General features: G+C 47.0%; 2 protein-coding genes across 9 annotated transcripts in view; both read right to left on the reverse strand.

Annotated features, from left to right (window-relative positions):
• Positions 1 to 46: 46 nt before the first annotated feature.
• On the reverse strand, positions 47 to 4,503 carry sinhcafl (SIN3-HDAC complex associated factor, like). The gene is made up of 5 exons (XM_062471485.1): positions 4,357 to 4,503; positions 2,996 to 3,151; positions 2,543 to 2,757; positions 2,243 to 2,393; positions 47 to 2,126 (listed from the first exon to the last, which is right to left on the reverse strand). The coding sequence occupies exons 2-5, from the start codon at positions 3,121 to 3,123 to the stop codon at positions 1,943 to 1,945; spliced, it is 678 nt and encodes a 225-aa protein (XP_062327469.1). The 5' UTR covers positions 3,124 to 3,151; positions 4,357 to 4,503; the 3' UTR covers positions 47 to 1,942.
• A 391-nt stretch (positions 4,504 to 4,894) lies between these two features.
• dennd5a (DENN/MADD domain containing 5A) overlaps positions 4,895 to 21,557 on the reverse strand; it is a 30,807-nt gene continuing 14,144 nt past the window's right edge. For 2 of the 8 annotated variants that reach the window (XM_062471477.1, XM_062471475.1), the window contains 21 exons: positions 18,808 to 18,995; positions 16,561 to 16,875; positions 15,305 to 15,520; positions 14,770 to 15,004; positions 14,536 to 14,625; positions 13,503 to 13,653; positions 13,124 to 13,217; positions 12,716 to 12,808; positions 11,978 to 12,109; positions 11,700 to 11,852; positions 11,443 to 11,530; positions 10,958 to 11,042; positions 9,574 to 9,702; positions 8,893 to 9,014; positions 8,549 to 8,694; positions 8,331 to 8,449; positions 7,931 to 8,112; positions 7,671 to 7,753; positions 7,387 to 7,510; positions 7,114 to 7,282; positions 4,895 to 6,553 (listed from right to left, as the gene is read on the reverse strand). In XM_062471477.1, the coding sequence (XP_062327461.1) occupies positions 6,370 to 6,553; positions 7,114 to 7,282; positions 7,387 to 7,510; positions 7,671 to 7,753; positions 7,931 to 8,112; positions 8,331 to 8,449; positions 8,549 to 8,694; positions 8,893 to 9,014; positions 9,574 to 9,702; positions 10,958 to 11,042; positions 11,443 to 11,530; positions 11,700 to 11,852; positions 11,978 to 12,109; positions 12,716 to 12,808; positions 13,124 to 13,217; positions 13,503 to 13,653; positions 14,536 to 14,625; positions 14,770 to 15,004; positions 15,305 to 15,520; positions 16,561 to 16,875; positions 18,808 to 18,995 (3,098 nt within the window). In that variant the 3' untranslated portion in view covers positions 4,895 to 6,369. Of the gene's footprint in view, positions 6,554 to 7,113; positions 7,283 to 7,386; positions 7,511 to 7,670; positions 7,754 to 7,930; positions 8,113 to 8,330; positions 8,450 to 8,548; positions 8,695 to 8,892; positions 9,015 to 9,573; positions 9,703 to 10,957; positions 11,046 to 11,442; positions 11,531 to 11,699; positions 11,853 to 11,977; positions 12,110 to 12,715; positions 12,809 to 13,123; positions 13,218 to 13,502; positions 13,654 to 14,535; positions 14,626 to 14,769; positions 15,005 to 15,304; positions 15,521 to 16,560; positions 16,876 to 18,807; positions 18,996 to 21,557 lie in introns of all 8 variants that reach the window. The other 6 variants (XM_062471480.1, XM_062471478.1, XM_062471482.1 and 3 more) reach the window with 4 other exon arrangements.

A 21,557-nucleotide genomic window follows, 5' to 3' on the forward strand; every position in this document is an offset into this window, starting at 1 on the left:
TATCAATAAACTACGCGCACCATCTGGCGGTACAAATGTGCAAACACACAAGATATCCTTTATTAATTTATTGAGACTGTATACAAAACAACGTCATAGAAAATCAAACTGAAATTGAAGTGCACAACATGTAAATGACTTGACGGCCCTAAAGGTTAATTTAACAGCATGAGTTCTACAAACTGCGTTGAAATAAATAAATATAAATTACATGACAGATTGCAATTCATAATGAAAAAGGACAATTCTTATAAGGCACACCTGATATCCTACATGTACCTTGCACAAAATAATTGGCATTTCCATATGTACAAAAAAACGGTTTGATTTCCATCTTGATAAAGGGAAGCAGCATTTCTTTGACATTATTTGATATATTTTCAACAACCCTGTCACAAAGTAAATGCTCTGCAAACAACCACAATTTTACAGCATTGATAAAAAAAATGGTCACCACAGTGATATTGTTTAGGTTTGGTCCAGATAATGCACAACAATGTAACATGTGTGACACTAATATTCATAAATAGAAACCATACACTTTACAGCAAATTGATGTAATCGAGAATTATCTACAGGGCGTTTACTAATGCTAAATGCAAAAAGCTGAAAAGCCAATTTGGTTAAATCAGGACCTGACAAATAGGGCAGATGACAAAACAATGCCCCTAAGCGAGGCCGCTTCACACATTCAAAATGCCTGCATAGTCTCAGCTTTGACTCATTTGACAAAACTAATATATTCAAAAAAAAAATCACAAATACATGTTGAATAACAGAATAGCAGAGGCAATGATGCTGACAATAGATGAAAAACATTGTGTTAATATTGCTCTTGAATTCAACTTTCATTCAAATACCTAGACTAAACAACAAAGACCTGCTGCCTTTGTTATCGAGATGGTTGGAAATAGCTGTCAACATTTCTGAATATGTACATGCAAGTAGTGGTTTAAAAAGGTTTGTTAATCTTGCAATTTAAATGTCCCGATTGGATAAACACTCATGTGTGTGTATATACAAAACCATTGTAAACATATTGCTATACAATGTGCATTTTCATTTCATGGAAGACTATACAAAACACAAAATAAATAGTTACTTGTTATTAGTCCAGTACAGAGATGAGTTCTGCATGCATGGTCCAACTCTATTGTGATTTCCTTGCATTAAAAGCTGGAAAGCATTAATCCAGAGTGTTTTCATTACAGTACGACTCAGTGCTTGCAAAACCATTAATGTGTGGAGACTGGAGAGTGAGACTATGCATGCACATATACACACTTAAAAGCCCAAGTAAAGGGCAATTGATCAGGTTAAATGCACTGGCAACCCTTATCACTCAGCCTGTAACACATTCAGATGTTACAAATATATTGTGTGCATCAGCAAAAAAGTACCACACAAACATTGCAGCAATCTGGTCACAATGCAATCAGGCTGGTTTTTAGAATTATAGCTGGTAGACTTGCATATCGGCACATGAACATTTACACAGACAGCTGTAACATAATAAAAAAAATATACGTCTTGATATGCTAGCATAAGGAACTTAGTATATACAAATGCTGGTAAAGGTGACAAAATAAGTTTTAAACGTTGCAAATTCATAAGACCTGGATAATTTGCCTTTCAAGGCCAAATAGAATTCTGCTTTCTCATCCTATAAATAGTACACTAATGCCCATATAAAAACAATATTTTTGTTCTTTTTTTTTTCTTTTCTTAAAAAAAGATAAGAAAATTAATCCTATACAAAATAAGAAAATTAATCCTATACAAAATAAGAAAATACCCATATCAAAAAGGAAAAAAAGAAAAAATCCTTTAGCTGTCTAAATACACAGTGTGCTAATGAGGGAACGGGTTTGGGAGAGAAGTCTGCCACTGGAGACAAAACCAGGTGGGTGCCATTGACACCCCTAGGGGGCGCTAAAAACTATTACCAGGCCTCTTTCATCTCTTCTGGGAGCGGAGAAGGGAGGGTGCTGGGAAGATGGCTGTCGATTTGCGTGGGCACCAGAGTCTCCTGTTTCTTGGAGCTGCAGCAGGGCTTGAAGAGACGTGGGTCGATGATCACCTCGCCGAACCGGCCCTTGTAGACAATACCACAACACACCTTCTGTCTGCAAGGAACAACCACCAGAATTTCAGTCACATGCATACTAATCAGCTGTAGTTTGTTCAACATTTCCCTCCTTTCTCCCACATTACAAAGTGCTGATGGGAACCTGTGACATACCTTTTCCAGTAAGAGCGGTCCAGGAAGGAGAAGGCAGAGGGAGCAGAGCGTCTCTGTTTTGATTCAATGTCTGAGCAGTCATCAGACTGGTTACTGTAGCTCGGGGACTGGGCTGGAGACAGGCTGGAGGTGGTGCTGTGCGCATCAGAGTCTAAACACAATAATTTTATTGTTATGCTTCCAGAAGGATTCTGGAGTCAACATAAACAATATCATCATGTGTAGCTAAGTGTAATTTAAGTGAGGATTTAATATTATTTTAGTTTAGATGGTTTTAAATAACATAATAAAATTACTCACTTTGACGCTTGAACTTGTGAAGCTTCTTCAGTTTGCTTTTTCTCTTCCCATCACTGTTCTTCATCTTCTTAGGTTTGGTCAGCTTGAAACCAGGCCCAGCCCTTGCATCCACAACATGGTTCCAGTTCTTTTTAGAACCATTTGGCAGTTTTTTCCATCTCTTCACCAGCAAGACACATGCATTGCAGATATCCCCCACACGGTCCTCTGACAACCTACATTAACAAGAGTTCATGAATCTATTAGGACACCAAACAAATGTCACATGGCTCAACGTGCACATGTTCCGAATTCATGTTGAAGCCTTTTTCTCTCCATTTTCACTGCACTGGAGGAAACAGGTGTAAGGCTACTGCTGAGAAACATCCCAACAAGGTAAACATTCTGATGGACAGTACCAATTATATTAGACATATTCGGCACACCAATGAAACCCCGACGCCAAAAACTCACCCAAAACATAGTCTGAAAGTTTCTTCATATCGACTGCTGTCTGTGAAACGAGAACTGGACGACTTGGTCTTGCAGATGCAACATCCATCATGACTGCGGTATATCTTCGACTTGTGGAAACCAAACATGTTTGCATGTAGTTATCAAGTGTTAAACCTGTAGAGAATGTGACGAGTAATGACAAAGATTAGAAATATTGTCGTTAATTACGCAGTACAGTGATACAATATACTTGCATTCTGCGTATCGAATGTTTTCGACGGGTGGAAAGGGGGCGGTCACCTCCTGCGCTCAAAACATTTCTACTAAACGGCTGTAACATTTGAATGCGAAAGTGAATGCAACGCATTCAAATACACATTTGTAATTACAATTGTCACCCGAGTAATTTAAAACATCTAAACAAAGTACTTATAATAGTAAACGTAATGTTGTGATTATAACCAGTTTTTTAGTTTCCTGGACCTGTGTTACTAGACCGTCTACTGTAGTACCCTAGCCTACCCGAGAATGCACATTTTGAATGCAGCTCGCCGAATAGCGCGAAACATAACTGAAGCAGAAATAGCAAGGCTTCTTTTACACTTAAATAAAACAGCCAGCACCATTCACACCCAGGGTTTATTTAGCGGTTGCAGATCAACAGAACCCTATGTTTTCAAACTTAAGATAGCTAGCGTAGCGTCTCATCTGGCAACCCATGACGCCATCGTCAGAAGCTAGTACTAGCGGCAGCTCTATCGTGAACTTGGTCCGTTGATTACCAAGGATGATAAAACAACGCGTCGAGTTGCAATTAGTTTATCAAACCGATTGTAAAACTGTTAATACATTGCGTCGAGCATTTAGTTCAGGTTTAAATTGAAATGCTAGAATCGAAGTTGGGTTTCTTCTGACGCCAGTGCGGGAATCCGAAACAAAAAGCGGGGAAGTAGCTAGCGCAATCTGAAGTGAAGAAACAAAAAGCTACCGGGGCTACTCATAAAATGTAAGACATGAGTCATTTTCTACATTTGAATAATTGAAAGTGGCACAATAATTAAATTAAGAGGGGGAATATTTATAACAAGATACATTACTCCCCGCTTTTAAATTCAAACTTTCGCCCACTAAGAGCGCCAAATAGCAATATGCCTTTTTGTTGTTAGCTAGCTAGCATGAGTGCTAGCTACCACACCACGCCACGCTCCACACGTCCACGCTCTCCCATTGTTGAATGCATAGGACGTCTGACTTGAACACAGCAACATAGTGGGCCAGATCAGATTTGAAATGAGACATGCTTAAATTACAACATCATAGACATTTTACTGTTGGAATTAACTACATGTAAAGCTGCAAGGAATTACAAAAGGACTTACCGAACAAAAACTTTGAATCTTCGCCGTATTCTTTTCACACACTGCGCATGCCTTACTACGACTGCATAGTGCATACAGCTGGGCTCATTAGCATAAAAAACATGGGAAGGAGACGTTTAATCGTAGAAACGCCATATAAGGAGTGTAGCCTTCTCGTTTGAACGAAGATTCAACCAATGGACGCTCTCTGTGCATGGTATTTAAGAATGCTGCATGCTGGGAGTGGTAGTGCAGACTGTGGCGCTGGACCATTGTACACACCTCATCTCATGACTCGACATCCCAGAAACCATTTAGTCAATGAGAATCAGAAAAAAATGCTTTAAAATGGCGCGAATGAGTTTGTTTACATTTTGAACCAGCTGCTGTTACTACAGTGTTTCATCTGTATTAAATGTTGTTTGGGAACTTGTAAGAAATGATTAGTGGCTCATATTAGGTATTTATTTCAGTTTTGAGATGTAAGTCTTGGTTCTTACTATCCGTTAGTAAGTTGTAACTCCAGAGAAAATAAATAGCACGAACTACAAAAGTAATACACAGATTACATTCGTTTATGTAATTTTATTCTTTAAATTTTTTTTACACTGTACACAGTTGCTCACTTAGTAAACACTACATTACATGGCTATGTCAATAAATGTACAATTACAGTATTGAAAAACTAAAATATATATCTCCCAAGATGCTCATGTGGGTCTTACATGAACTAGTACAACACAATCAATCCAGACATTGTTGGCACACAGGAAAGACATCCTTCACATCTAATGACACGCTGCACTGTTTGCATTGATCATATGCTGCACAGTAATTTATATGGAGAAGGTTGTATAATTCGAATTTCACATTCGTTTTCCAGGTTCTCCTTCTTTTGTGTGAAGTGGATTGATATTGCATAGCAGAAATACCAACAGGTCAGAGAGTTAGGGAGGTTTGCTTCTCTATATTGAATGTGGCTTCATTTAGCAGTCAAACGTACCGTGCTTTGGCCCCGCTGACCTCGGCTGCAATGATCAAAACATTCCCAGTCCACATTCTGTGTTGCCAAATAATCTAATTCAATATCTGTACTAAGGTCTTTAAGGGGGGTGTCATAGTTTCAACTGCTGATGGACTGATGAAATGCAACCTACTGTACTGTAAAGTTAAGAGGTTAACCTGCCGGAAATGAGTTATGAGTTATGAGGAATGAGTTATTTGGAGTCGACAAAGTTCCACTAGTTTAGAGTTATTTACATCAAGGCTATGAGTCACTTTTCACCAAACAATGGCTAGGATAACTGCTTGAGAGTCACATGTGAAACAATAACAAAGGCCTTTTGCTCCTCAAATTGAAAACAATTGTGCATCACGAGCATATCAGTTACATTGTCTTCTTGGGAGGACCACCCCAGGCCTTGTTAATCCAAAGAAAAGATTTGCATACTACTGTACTTCCCAAGGAATGACCTAACATCGAACACTGTTGTGTCGATGTAGGTGAATCAGTTGTTCACACAGCAGAACAAATCTCTCTTGTCATTATATATACTTATAAAGCATACTTCTACTCATTTGCTTCAAGCTCTGCATTATGACATTGGAATTATATTGACAACAGAGCAAGCAACTTGACAGACATATCAAAATAATACTGTTCTTCGTCGAAAATATATTAACAGTTTTTGTTCCTTGTTTTCCATTTTAAATATAGCCATTGTCTGCAGTTCACAATAACAATGAAAATATTTAGCTTTCAATATAACAGCTTAGCACAGGCGGGTTATTATCTTCAACAATGTGGAAATCATGGATCATAATAGAAAACATACTTTTAACATCTAACAGCAACATTGTTGAGGATAAAAAATAACACATTTTGAAAGGCTCATTGCACTTCATATATGATAAATGTAACAGTAGCTTTAATATAAGCCAGAAATCTCCTTTGTTCAAGTCTCTTTCCACATAAAAAAAGGTTAAATAAACTCTTAGTGGTCCCCAACAGTGTCCTGGGTCAGGTCCAGATGGCTAGACACCAACGCCTTTGACAAGCGAAGCCTCCAAGGTGATGTTGAACTCCTGTAAAGTCTGCAGCACTCTGATCAGAGAATTCACCAATGAGTGGTCTTTAATCAGAGCAGTGTCCTCATACATCTGGGCTGTGATTGGACAGTCGGCGAGCAGAGCGATCCAGTGGTGCAGTAAATGGTCCCTAAGAAGAGCCAGAAAGATGCAGTTAATCACACGGACGAGGTGGGCCTTTCTGGGTGAGTCATGACTGTTGAAGAGAGGATTGGAAGGGCTCATGCTTTGTTGTGAGGATCTCTTGTGTTTACAGGGGCATGTCCTGTCTTGTCTGTTGCACTTCCTTTCATGATTTAACAGAGAGGGCATTTCATTGAAGTCACCTGCAGGTGCATTATCAGTATAAATCCTGCTCTTCCACAAAGGATATAGATAGAAAGCTGGAAACGCACCCACACACCCACAGTATGTGAGAGAATAACAGGAGGTGGAGGGAGGGGCAGTTATCAGGACAGGAAGGGATAACCCACTCTGTTTCCACTTTCATGAACGGAAAAAACATGAAGAAAAAGAAATAGCTAAAAGCAGATATCAGAGTATATTTCTGCTGAATTCGTTTTGGGTCTATCAACCTTTTTATATGAAGGTAACTCTTTCCTAGCTTGTGGATAGCATATATACCTATATGTCAGATATGAGCAAAGCACAACCATTGTTGATCCACCGGGACTGCAGAGCACAGCTCACCTGGCACCCAGGCAGACAAGCATCTGGAACTTTCCATCTTTGCCTATGTTTCTGGACGTACTGTTGATGGCACGCATAAAGCGACAGAAATGACGAACTCGGGTCTGCCAGTTCTCATCTGGAGTCACCTCCCGCTGCTCTGCACTCTCAAAGTACCCTTGGGATTTTTCTGTGAAAGAAGAAATCAATTACAGAAATATACAAATGAGTGCTTCGACCGGGAATGTTAGCATTTAGGATTATGCATATATAAACATGTATCAGAGAGTCTACCTAAGAAGTCCCAAATGAAGACATTCTTGAAGAGGCGTGGTGACTTGAAGCCATGCTGAAACACCTGCTCCAAAGCCCAGACCAGGCCATATTCCCCACATAGCAGAAGAGTCAGACTTCCCCTCTGTACAGTGGGGAAACGTAGACACACATAAATAACACTGTATGAACATACGCCTTTGCAATGCAGGGCAAACCCACGTCTCACAGCTACGACGTGATGAATAATAGAACCAGAAGCTGGAGTCTGTCTAGTCTGGGCAATTCTACTGGGTCTGTCTCACCTCCTTCTCTGGCTTGTGGAAGTGCTTCACAATCCCATTGATGGCCTCGCCTACCCCCTCCTGTATTTGACCTGTGTTCAACTCTGGATGGCAAAGAAAGAGACAGACAACATCAGTCACAAGTCGTTCTAGAACATTCTAAATCTATCCAGAACTTTTTTTTTCTCTTCTTCTAAATGTGCTGCCATATTTGGGCTGAACAATGTTAGACAGACTACATCCCTTCTGATGTTGTGCAGTGTATAAGTTGGGTCACTCACTTGGTTTGCTGTTTGGTGAGATGGTGACAAACCTCCTCATCATGCCGGGGGACTGCTGCATGGGGGGGGTGCGACACATGCGCTCGTCGTTCTCCGTGCTGGGGGTGATCAGCTCTCCCACTAGGATCCTCTCCAAACTGCCATCGTCCACCCCCTTACCCAGCCACCGGCCACAGGGGAATCTACCCAAACAAGCATGCACGCACACACACACACACACACACACGCACACACACACACACCATACACAAACACACACACCATAGCCACACGCATACACACAAACAAAGTTATCCATCGCTACAATCTCAATCATCTCACAGTAGCTATTTTATCCAGGTGCCTGTTTAATGTATTAATACACGCCAGTTCTGCAGTGGCTACCAGATGTAGCACTTACTTGTAAGCATGGCCAGTGATCTCATTTCGGACCATGACACACTCTACCAGCCACTTGGCGTACAGCCCTGAGTTATCATGGCCCATCTGAACTGTAGTCAGCTTGCCCAGATTCTGGCACTGCGGGAGGGAGAGGAAACCATGTCCAGTCAGTGGGAGAATTAGGTACCAATATTGCAAAGGTACCCCGCATTTTCTCAAACAGGTGAGAGGACTCACCTCAAAGGTGATCTCCAGTGTGTTCTTGGGGACCTGGAGCACCCCAGTTTCAGCCAGCTCCCCCGACACACACACCCAGGGGTTAGCTGTGAACATGGACCCCCCTAGCTTCTTGCTGGGGATCACCAGCACATGATAGGGGATCACTGTAGGAAAGACATTCTCAAGTCACTTCCAGTTGACTCTAAAGCTACAGGCTGGGCCTGACAGTAAGATATCAAAGTTAGTAATAGTTAAATAAGTAATAAGCAGCCTGTATTCTGCAAAAGAAAAGTGGTTTGGAGAGAGTTTGAACAGTTGACGGTTACATAACACGAAGCGGCCCTAGTTAAGACATGGCTCACTGATGGTGGTGAAGACATTGGTGAAGCAGAAGTAGTCCACGGCATTGAAGGACAGGAGGTGGTAGAGGAACTGCTCTTTCTCGTCGTCGCAGCGCAGAAAAGCATAACGCTTGTAGAGTTTCCTGCAAAGAAAACAATTGGAATAAACAAAACAAACAAATGATCCCATTAATGACTTCCTGTCAAACATCTCATTCGCAAGCATATGTGTCAGTGCAGGCAGAAAAAACTGCTGATGAATGTGTGGTATTGTTAGTAAACAGAAGCAGAATAGAGATGGAGAGGTCATCACAGAAATGATGAACACCCTCAGCATGACCCAGTTTCCCAAGCAAACCTCATGAATAATGAAGACATCTGTAAATGTTTCATTGTGAATTGTACCGGGAGGTTTCGATATTTCAAAAGGAACTCATATATTATTCATGCTTAGTTCTCAGACGAGGTTAATTTAATCCATGATATGTAACAATCCAGGGAAACATTTTCTCAGCTTTGGATGGAGTTTAATGTCTCATCTTTGGATGGAGTCTAATGGCTTAGTTATGAATGCAACCTTCCATTGGAAATATGTTGAGAAAGAGGCTGTTTGCCAACGGAAACGTCAAGACAGTGGATGCTAACAGCAGCAGCGTTTGTTTAGAGTGTACGTTGCTTTGGTTGTTCCCAGGTTGCGCTCACTTGGTCAGCTCGTGGTCGGACAGCAGCTGCTTGAGGTGCCTGGAGAGCAGCTTCTTCTCCATGGAGAGGCGCACCCACGCCCTGGCCTTGCCCACATCCGTCTTGATCTCCCCGATGTTCTGGATGTGCCTGCACAGGTGACAGCAAAACCACCGTCAGACGACAGGAGCTCAGCACGCAGGCAGCTCAGCACGCAGGCAGCTCAACCTGGATTCCAGAGCAGGATGGAGGACTGGGGGAGGGGTGAGGGGAGGGAGGGTGAGGGGAGGGGGGGTGCCCTACCCTACCCAGACTCCCTGGTGTCTGGGCCAGTCTCCTGTCATAGCTCGCGGCCATGGTCGTGCCTCCCGTACCCAGACGCACTCCCTTCCACTCCACCTCTGCCAGGGGGCACTCGCTAAGTGCTCCCCAATCCGTCTCCCCCATCCCCCCTCACAGCCCCCTCCCCTCACTCACGCACATTAACCCACTTTCCTTCCACACATTCTCCCCATGGCAACAGTGCAAAATATCAACACAGGAAACGGCAGATGGGTCATGTATGTGACTGTCTACTCTACAAGCTGCAGTTAACACACCTATGCGATCGGCAGGCTGGCATTCTATAGCCTAGCATTATATAGCATGGAAATGAAACCAATGTATATCAATCCAGACCGTTATGCAGTCTCTCAGTAATGTTCATTTCGTGGCAGCGACGTCTCTGCTCCGACAGCGTGTCAGTGTTATTATGCAGGAAAAAGGAGCCTTGTGTTGCTGTGCGTGGAGTCAGACGTGTGCGTGTGGAGCGAGACGTGTACGTGAGCAGACATTCCAGTCCAGGGTACTCTGCCTCCTCGTGATCCCCCTCCTCCCCGCCCCCTGGGGGGCCAGACGGCGGGGCGGGGGGGGGGGGGGGGAGGGGGTCTGGTAATCAGGCTGGAAGTAACGTGCCGTCGCTCAGCTCCACACCCCGTCTCGCTCACAGCGCTCCGGGAACGACCTTTCAAACCGCCCCGCACCATTGGCTGTTGGAGGTGCAGCACACAGACATGACAGAGCTGTCTGCTCTGTGCACACGCAAGCAAGAGCACAGACTCAGACAAACACGCTGAAGTCTGTGTTTAGCCTTAAAGTCAATAGGATTATGAGTGTGAATGTATGCACAGTTACTACTTATAATGACAAAATCCACTCAGTGGTCAAGTTTCTGTCCTTATAGATTTCCCCCTCAAACATATTGATAAAACGATAACTGTTTGGCAATTTTCCAGCACTCCACCACAAGATGTCAGTAAAACCATGCCAGCGACTTCTCGAAATCCATCATCGCCCCCCAAACTGCTTTAGTGAAGCTCTTTATAATCAGCCGCTGTCACTGGCTTGGTGAGGTGAGGAGCCTCACCTCATATCCTGGATCAGGGAGACCTTGAGGGGCGGCATGGCCGAGCCAGCGTCCGATTTACGTCTCTCTGTGTTGTGGATGAGACCTGTGGAGAGAGCAGGGTCCAACTTGACTGATCCTTGTGGTGGAAGCTGCACTGTGACAGTAGCATAGGCAGCTACCGACGACTAAATAGATCAAATATGAAGAGATTTACATTTACATTTAGCAGACGCTCTTATCCAGAGCGACATACAGTAAGTACAGGGACATTCCCCCCGAGGCAAGTAGGGTGAAGTGCCTTGCCCATGGACACAACGTCATTTGGCACGGCCGGGAATCGAACCGGCGACATTCTGATTAATAGCTCGATTCCCTAACCGCTCAGCCATTTGACCCCCACTGACATGGCCCAGAGGAGGGAGAGCGAGGGGTCTAGTCATACGTGTGGGACATTCAGGTGCTTCTGTTCTCAAGTGTGAGGATGGACGGAGGTGCGGGCTCACCCAGGGGACCCAGACACCCAGGTGTGACCTCCTTCTTCTCCTTGCTCTCCTGGTAGTGGAGCAGGTGGGACCACAGGGCTGATTTACCCTGAGAGAACAGACAAACAGGTATGGATGTGCATGTTTGGATTGGGACGCGTGAGTGTGTGCGCGCGGACTTGTGTGTGTGTGTGTGTGGTGTGTGTGTGTGTGTGTGTGGTGTGTGTGTGTGTGGTGTGTGTGTGTGTGGTGTGTGGTGTGTGTGTGTGCGTACCGACCTGTTTGACCTGCAGCCCGTGGCTCCAGATCCTCTCCAGCAAGTCACAGAGGCTGGCGATGAGGGTGTTCTCCTCCACACCTGTGATGCTCACCTCGCCGTGGCCCAGCTCCACCGCCTCCCGTCCCATCTTCTCCACCAGCATACGCTTGGTCTGCACACACACACACACAGGTTCAGATATTGGGCTCTACGTGGACTATATACATCTTCTGTAGCTATAAAATTCCTCTTCCACCACGCCATTCCGTCTGAGGCGGGCTGCTCCGTCTACAGTACCTTGTTCCTGCACTCCTTCAGCAGGCCTTCCACAAACTTCCAGTTGGTCTGGGCGATGACCGAGGGGGAGAGGTTGGACAGCTTGGGCTGCCTGATGGTGGTGCCCAGGTTCCTGGCCTCCTGGATGTACTTCTGGAAGCACACAGGGCAGAGAGGGTCAGGGGAGATGGACAGCTACGGAAAGGGGAGAGGACACACCTTCACGGGGGAGGGGGGCCGTCGGCCTGGCTCAGTAGTCATCACACACACACACACACACACACACACACACACACACACACAGGAAGATGGCAGTGGGACACCAACCATCCTAAGCTTTCAGACTAAAGTGGCTGTCTAGTGGGTAGCTGATACAATCTAAAAGGAGGAGAGGGGATGGGTGTTGGTTGTGTCATTCAGACCTATCTGTTTGGCGCTCACTGTTAAATAGCCAGGCCGTACGCTAGAGGATAATGGAGGTCATCATTGGGAAGATGACTTGCTCTGATACTGAATATGTACAGTGCTTTTCTCTGTGCTTTAAAATCCTCCATGGGTCCAAGCATTGCTTTCCTTCACATATTCAGACCAACCCTGATTAGTAAACCTCAACATGAAAAGTTATCCTAACCATCTACAAATAGGTGAGGAAAAGGGTTGGGGGGGGGGGGGGGGGGGCGGCGGTGACGACCACATGGGGGGAGGGCCATGTGGGCGTGGTGTGAGGCTCAGGCCACATGGCCCACAACCGACACATACCACATCGACAGTGACGGACTTTAGACAGGGCTTGAAGGACTGGGACAGCCAGTAGTAGTCTAGAAACAGCAGGAGCTGGAGGCACTCCACATGCTGGGAGCGTGTGTGGGAGGAGAGAGAGAGAGCGACAGAACGAGTGTGAGAAACAGACCGACTGTGCATGGGAGAGATAGGGATGTGACAGGCAGCAGAGGGGCGAGAGAGAGAGAGAGAGAACAAAGGCAGAACCCACTCAAGAACGCCACAAAACGTCCACTTAAAAGAGCAAAGAACACAAGTGAATCATAGAAGTGACAACCAAACCTAACAACACAAAACAGCAGGCAGTGAGATGCGTGTGAGGCCGGCCTAACCCCAGTGCTGGCCTGCCCCAGCAGCGGGGGGCGCTGTGTGCTCATGACCTCTCACCTCTCGCTGGTCGTTGTCCAGGTACAAGTGTTCAGCGTGCTGCTTCTGTCTGTCCTTCCTCCTCCACTGAGCCGGGGCGCTCCGCTTAGCCCACCTGCAACACAACACCATGTTTGGTTCATATCAGACGAGGTTCAAAGCTCCTCACATAGGAACATATTTGTCTAGTGTGGGTTAACCGAATGCACAAGTCAGTGTCAATAAAAACGTGTCAATAAAAAAGTGATAGTGGCAGTCACAATGCTAGCTCAAGGTTTTACACATTATTTTGTCCTCTCATCGCTACTCCTACAGGACAGGAGAGCAAGAAATCTATGGTTTTTTTTTTTGGTTTCTGGTGTTGGTGCTCCTGTGTTGGTGGAGGGAGCGAGGTGCTGACTTGTTGCTGGTGGGGCCGGTGGAGAGCACGTCAGCCTGCAGCCGGGGGAAGAAGCCCTGCTCGTAGCGGCCCTGGCCGATCTTCATGTCCAGAAGGTGGGGGTGGAGGGCCGTGTGGTCGATCTTCATCATACGCATCTCAATGGCCTTCTCTGGGTGGGGAGAGAGAGAGAGAGAGAGAGAGAGAGAGAGAGAGAGAGAGAGAGAGGGAGAGAGAGAGAGAGAGAGAGAGAGAGAGGGAGAGAGGGAGAGAGAGAGAGGAAGAGAGAGGAAAGACAAAGAGAGAGGGAGAAAGAGAGGAGAGGGAGAAAGCGAGAACCAGAGGCAGAGAAAGGAAGACAGAAAAGAGAGAGAAAGAGAGAGAGAGAGCAAGAGAGAAAGAGTGGGAGAGAGAGTGAGACAGATGATGGTGAGATACTTTGAAAGAGAGCTGATAGCCCCATTATCAGCATCATCACGGGATATTAAAGAGTCTTATGTCACCGTTAACCCACTCCACTGAGAGAAGCTGGCGTGAGTCACACAGCTATCACGGAGCCCTCGACCTGCTCCTGACCCCCCCCACAACACACACACACACACACACAGCAGCTGCACCGAGGCTTCTCTGACCGACCTGCTCCTGACCCCCCCCACACACACACACACACACACACACACACACACACACACAGCAGCTGCACCGAGGCTTCTCTGAGCGACCTGCTCCTCACCCACACACCTTCATGCTGTGCATCACTCAATCCCCACATCACCACCATCACACATGACACTGGGTAAGTGCCGACACAGAGTCCTATTATCACGGGTGAGCACAAACACAGACCGACTGACATGTCCAGGCACAGCGTCAACGTTTAGAGAAGAATCAGAAGCAGCCCAAACAATAAGGCTGGGATTCCGTCGACTCAGTCACTGTCTGAGTCGCCAGCAGGAGAACTAGTGAAAGGTTATCCACCCAAGAAGAAAGTGGCGATGCAAGAACATGACCCCACCACCAAGTCAAGTTACAGAAACAAGGACAAATTATTTACTAGGTTCGTCATTGTGGCTCCCTAGACCAATGGGGTGAGGTTCAGGAGCGACAAAATCGACTTTCTCATACCGCTTTTTAAGGTGTTTATCTGAAACAAGAACAGTCATGAATCGTCAAAAATCAAAGAGAACAGGACAGTATGACCCCCCCCCCCCCAAACTACCCTGGCATCAAATCTGATTCCAAAGCTCCCCGTATTTCCACTGGCTGAGTAAGGGTGTGCGTCTCTCACCAGCCTCGTCGATGCCGGTGCACTTCTGGTACATGGAGGTGCGCAAGGTGGGCGTGCGCACGTTCAGCATGCGGATCTTGTCGACGCGCGTGTCAAACACCCTCAGCGTGTGCTCCTTGTCCTCGTCGTCGTGGCAAAGGATCTTGATGTCGATGAAGGAGGCGAACATCTGGGTCTCCAGAAAGCGGGACAGGAAGGGCAGGTAGGGCTCGGGCTGGTCGGACAGGAAGGAGGCCTGGAGAGGGCAAAAAGGACAAAAGAGGGGGTCAGATGGCTGAGCGGTTAGGGAATCGGGCTATTAATCAGAGGGTTGCCGGTTCGATTCCCGGACGTGCAAATGACATTGTGTCCTTGGGCAAGGCACTTCACCCTACTTGCCTCTGGGGGGAATGTCCCTGTTCTTACTGTAAGTCGCTCTGGATAAGAGTGTCTGCTAAATGACTAAATGCAAAGGAAAGGTTGAAACCAGGTGAACTGAACTGTGTGTCTAAAAGGAACTCCCAAGATCAGTTTCAAACTTTTCAAGGATGTTCACCTTGTCGAAGTTCTGCATCTGCTCCCGGTTGCTGAACCAGGACTCCTTGTCCTGGCTGGGCTGGATGACGAACACCTCGTAGTCGGCGAACATCTGGGTGAAGCGGTTGGAGAAGACCTCCCGCACCTGGATGTTGAGCTGGTGCATCTTCAGCTCCTCCTCGTCACACTGGGCCCTCGGGTCCTTGTTCCCACTGGCGTCATCCTTCACATCCAGCTGGATGACACACACAGACACGCACACATTCACATACACAGACAGACAGACAGACAATAGGTTATAGAAAGATGGAGAGAGCAGTGAGTGTTATTGGACCGGGGGAACCTTTTGTCTTGTATACTGCACTGAAGCCATGACAGTTATATAAAGCAGAACGCTCAAGTATCAACAAAAATATTCTAGCAGAGGACACACGGTAGGTGATGATGTGAAGGAAGTCGAAGTCTCTGGTCTCCTTCATGTTATCTTTTCTCAGTATTAACACCGCATACCAGAGATCTGATAGGGGCATGGGAAAGGAAGTCTGACACAGCTTGATTTATGGACCAAGACCAAAAAAAACAGAAAAACATTCCCAAGTTGAAATGTCACTGAGTCAACAGATCTTAACAGGCCTGCGTCAGGGCGCAGAGCCACCTACACCTTCCCCTAATCCCTTTAATGAGGTTGACATTTTATCGATTTGATTTAGCGGGTGGCTTTTCCTCATGTCAACAAAGTGACACCTCCGACCCTTTCCCCATTACTCAGCTACAGCAGTGACCTCACCACAGGGGCACGGCCTCCAGTAATGACCCTTCCGGAGGAGCTGTAAACGGGCTACCTGGATGGGGCGATCTCTTCAGGGAAAGCTAACACTCGCCCCCGATCCATATGCTGCTTAGGCCCAGAGATTCGATGAGAGGGGAGGCAGAGCCCTTATTGTTTATCTATTCATCAGCGAGGTGAGGTGATTCTGCGGGAGCGCTACGATCTATCACCGGCTGCCTTCCGTGTCCTGTTCCAACCAGATGGCAATTAGGTTGCGTAACACCAGCCAATTTTCGTGCTGACGACAACAGAGCAGAGCACTCCCCGTCGGCGCGCCAAACGGAACACTTTGATCCAGACAGAGACTAGAGCAAACAAGACGACAGCAGGGGGTGTGGGAGACATCTTTGTCGTTTTTTTTCTTTCTTTTATCCTAACGGCCCCGGCTGTCTCTCTGGCGAGTAACGCAGTGTTCCAGTAGGGAACGTCCTAACCATCACCCTCACCTTCTCCAGGCTGACTCCAGTCCTCTTCACCAGGGCCTGCAGCCTGGCGATGGTCTCGTTCTCCCGCAGCAGGTAGGAGTTGAGGGGCGAACCCGCCAGGTTCCCGTTGCGCTTGTCGGTCACCGCGTCGATGGAGCGGAAGCCTTTGGTCTTGGCGGGGCCCTCGCTGCAGCGCAGGCTGCCTTCAGGAGAGACCCCAAAGTTCATGAGGACCTCGGAGATCTCCTGGATGAACTCCAGCTTGTTGGGGAACTGAGGCAGGTCCTCGGGCAGCTCGATGAAGTGGTTGTCAATGTCCACAAAACACAGGTTGGCCTGAAATCACATGAGGTATTTGATTAGGAATGGCTATGGGTTATGCAGTAGATGAATAATCGAATGGGAAATGTGCAGGTAGGAGTGTTGGGTAAATGTATTTCCACATTTGTCCACTAGGTGGACACGCAGAGCACACTGTGACTGTGCAGTACAGCACCGAAAGTGTGCACTAAGTTAATTAAAACCCTAAAAAATGGGTCTAATCGGGTGTTGATATATACTACTCACTGTTTACAGTTAAATGTTAATTTCTGGCATCCATGGCTCAGTGAGTGTATTATGAGGTAAAAATAGCCAATGCATGAATGGAGCAAAATGGATACTGACAAAGTCATCAATTCACAAATTCTCAGGCTTTTAGCTCTGCATCCAAGCTCTACGCATTGGACTTGCTCCAGATGTGTAAAAGCTCATTTGGCACGAGTACCCACCGCCCTCCCGGCTTGCGTCAGCTATATGATGAAAAGCCTACCTACGCAACGTATGTGTACAGGAGTACAGTTGCTTGTTTTGATCAACAGTAAGAGCATGGGCACGCCACAACATGATCAAAGACGGCTGTTTTCCTGAGAAAGGACAACCCAACCTTAGTAAACGCTGATTCTATCTATTCTACAGAATTTATGCAACAACAACTTGGAAACTCGTTTTCCAAATGACAAGACAGCTAAAGGTTATAGTAATTAAAGCAGTTCTTATCCACCCCCTCCTCCAACATCTCTTTTGTGTGAATTTTAAAGAGAAAATAAAAGAGGCTAGATGAAAATGAGGAATAAACAAAGCCGTGGAGAGTCAGGGCTGGTTCGTAATCTGGTTTGAGAAGCCCTATGATTCTCTGTCAAGATTAAGCAATTTCACGCTGTCACACATAAAACAGGCGATGAAGGAGATTAGACTGGCAGGGGTGTCCAGAGGGAAGCTTTTGTTACCATTCTCCACACAACAATCAGATTAGCGACGACTCGCTATTGTTCCTGACAGTCAGCATTTAAAAGGGTGGGATGAGGGAACCCGTTTCAATGGTGTCAGCCCCAGGTGAATCTTTCCCGTGAAATATTTCGACGTTGGGAGAGAAGTGAAAACAGGTAAGCTCAAGAGAACCAACCAATTGAGTGCGTGAGGAAAGGGAAGTGCTGTGCGTGAGGAGAGGGAAGTGCTGTGCGTGATGAGAGGGAAGTGCTGTGCGTGAGGAGAGGGAAGTGCTGTGCGTGAGGAGAGGGAAGTGCTGTGTGTGAGGAGAGGGAAGTGCTGTGCGTGAGGAGAGGGAAGTGCTGTGCGTGAGGAGAGGGAAGTGCTGTGCGTGAGGAGAGGGAAGTGCTGTGCGTGAGCAGAGGGAAGTGCTATGCGTGAGGAGAGGGAAGTGCTGTGCGTGAGGAGAGGGAAGTGCTGTGCGTGAGGAGAGGGAAGTGCTGTGCGTGAGCAGAGGGAAGTGCTATGCGTGAGGAGAGGGAAGTGCTGTGCGTGAGGAGAGGGAAGTGCTGTGCGTGAGGAGAGGGAAGTGCTGTGCGTGAGCAGAGGGAAGTGCTGTGCGTGAGGAGAGGGAAGTGCTGTGCGTGAGGAGAGGGAAGTGCTGTGCGTGAGCAGAGGGAAGTGCTATGCGTGAGGAGAGGGAAGTGCTGTGCGTGAGGAGAGGGAAGTGCTGTGTGTGAGGAGAGGGAAGTGCTGTGCGTGAGGAGAGGGAAGTGCTGTGCGTGAGGAGAGGGAAGTGCTGTGCGTGAGGAGAGGGAAGTGCTGTGCGTGAGCAGAGGGAAGTGCTATGCGTGAGGAGAGGGAAGTGCTGTGTGTGAGGAGAGGGAAGTGCTGTGCGTGAGAGGGAAGTGCTGTGTGTGAGGAGAGGGAAGTGCTGTGCGTGAGGAGAGGGAAGTGCTGTGCGTGAGGAGAGGGAAGTGCTGTGCGTGAGGAGAGGGAAGTGCTGTGCGTGGCCGCTACCTCCTGCGGCAGCTCCAGCTTGGTGCGGTCGTCCTGGCCGTTGGAGTGCAGGCCCATCATGTAAGGCACGGGGGCGTCCAGGAAGTGCAGCAGCGAGGCGGGCAGGATGGGCACGTACACGTGCTGCCACTGGAACGGGAACATCAAGGCTGTGATGCTCTCCGCCACCGTCATCAGCCTCTGGTAGTCTGGGAGGGAGACAGCAGGGATTTAGGATGTGCTTATGTTCATCCCAGTCATTAGATCAGATTTGGCCTTATCTGCTCATGTATTCTATATTCCATTCTTTCATATATATATGCTCCTACTGTACACTATATTGTGTTCTGATTCCAGTCAAGGGTCTATGATGTAGTATCCACCTAAGTGTGAACAGTGACACAGGAGGTATGTTATCTTTGTTTACTCCTATTCACTGTCCTTTGACCTTCATGCCTCGGAGCTACAGTCACGTACTGTTGGACTGGCTATTATTCTGTGTGTGGAGACTTTCTCCAATCAGCTGGTTGTCTATGCTTCTAAGCCTGAACGGACAGACACACCATTCTGGGAGAGATGGGCAAACTTTCTTCAACATCTGTCTCCCACACACACACACACACACACACACACACACCACACACACACACACACACACACACACACACACACACGCATTTAGACACCAGAAGACCATTTATCATCTGAATGTAAGTAAAATATGGCTGACAAGAAAAAACAATGGTGTTCTTATTCAGTCCTCATTGCATATCTTCCTTTGTTACAGCATTATCACTGAATGTGCAAGATAACCGTTCCACTTCCTGTCAACATTTTCCATCAGGACCCCTTGAGCTCCATTGCTGCTCCATCAGACCAACATCCACCAGCAGCTCTGGCTCTGCCGTTCCACTGCTAAAACAACTCCTCTAGTCCTTCATTTGGCCTTCTACTGCTCCCAGAACAACCCCTGTCTCCGGGTTGGGCCTCCCAGGACCCTCCAGGCATCCCCCTCCCTCCCAGCCACCTCTCCCAGGATGAAGGCCAGGGACTCGGGGACAGGAATACTAATCCAGCCAGTCTGCTTTGACCCTGGACAATAACAACAGGCCCTTTCAGTAAAAAGTAACACCTTGTGACACACACACACAGACACACACACACTGATTCATGTATCACAGGCCCTTGACAACAACAGCTCGCTAATCTGGTCGGTAGAAAAAGCCCCTGTTTAATAGGGTCATTCATCAGATCTGCAAACAGGGGAAATCTAATGAGGCTCAGTGATGATGAAGCCCTCCACTTGTCCTCCACTCGGCTCTGCCCTCCACCACCAATAAGGTCATCCCAGCCCATCTGAGTGCTCTGCTAACAGAATGAAAGCTCAATATGGGCTGCAGCCAGTCGGAGAGATGGAAAACACAGGCTTGGTTCAGGGATTCATGTATGGTATGTGGGGGAGACATTGGCCAGGTCCTCGTTATAAAATACGTTTCTATTTTTAGAGCCAGAGCTCATTTCATGTCCTTTTTTGTCTAGAGCATCCTTTGCCTCGGGAATGTGTATGTGTGTGTGTCACAGCCTTGTCTAATGACACCTTGTCCCTCCTCTGCCAGAGCTGGTTTCATTCTACACAACACCCCTCACACACCCCTCACACACTCTGCAGTGATGAGCTTGCCGGGAGGAGAGGGAGAGACAGAGAGAAAAAAAAGAGGATGATGTCACCTCCAACCAATCACAGTCGTCCTGCATCGCGGCCATCCTCGTTATCTGCGAAGGTTGCCTAGCAACACCACAGCATTGCACCTGAAGAGAGCTCCCTTGCAGCCCCCTAGCGTTTTGTAAACAATTTGCCTTCCCTTGTCTCTGTAATGGATCCGACCGCAGCGCCAGCTCCTGAATCCTAAAACAATCTTCCTGCGGTGCTGTGCCCTCATCAAAGGCTAGTCTCTGTCTGTGACATCCAATAAGCACTGATCTACCCCTCAGTGGGTCTTCCCACTCATGCTCTTCCAGGATGTGAATGACATGAGCTTTGTTTTTTTTTAAGCATCAGCAAAGCAAATGCCTTATTTCAATTATTATAAAGTACTGAAAGACTGCTTAGAGTTTTCTGAAAGAAGCAATGTCATAATCCCAAATGCCTGTCATTCCTCACCCCGAACTGTTGAATGTCCCCTTCAGAGGTCTCTCCCTTTCTCTCTCTTTCTCTCTCTCTCTCCCTTTCTCTTGCTGTCTTTCTCTCAGTGTGGGCTCTGGGCTGAGTCTGGAGCCAGAGCAGGAACAAAGAAGGACTGATCACAGCCAACAGAGATGGCCCTTCACAGCACACTGCTTAAGACAAGTCTGTTTACCCCAGCTCACATGCACCCGCAGCACACACACACACAGGCACGCATGCATACACACACACACACACACACACACACACAGTAGGGGTTAGGGGGGGTACATTTACCCAAGCTGGGAACCACATCGCTTTAATGGAATCACTTGATAGGTTACATAATCTGTCTGAATAAGAGTTCCACTGTACGTACCCAGAAGCCTCTGACCACTCTCAGCCTGAAACCAGAAGTGTTCTTAAACAACATCTATTTATATTGGCTAATCATACACAATAGCACTGAAAGAAATCATCGTTATTATCCGGCCATAAGGGGACACGAACGACCACTCCACAGGACAACTGTAACCGAGTGAACCGCAGCCTAACCGCAACAGACACCCCCTCGATTCTCAGAACCCCCCTAGGCCTAGCTAGTCCT

The sequence above is a fragment of the Osmerus eperlanus genome, chromosome 10 (genome assembly GCF_963692335.1).
Source record: "Osmerus eperlanus chromosome 10, fOsmEpe2.1, whole genome shotgun sequence".
Taxonomy (NCBI): Eukaryota; Metazoa; Chordata; class Actinopteri; order Osmeriformes; family Osmeridae; genus Osmerus; species Osmerus eperlanus.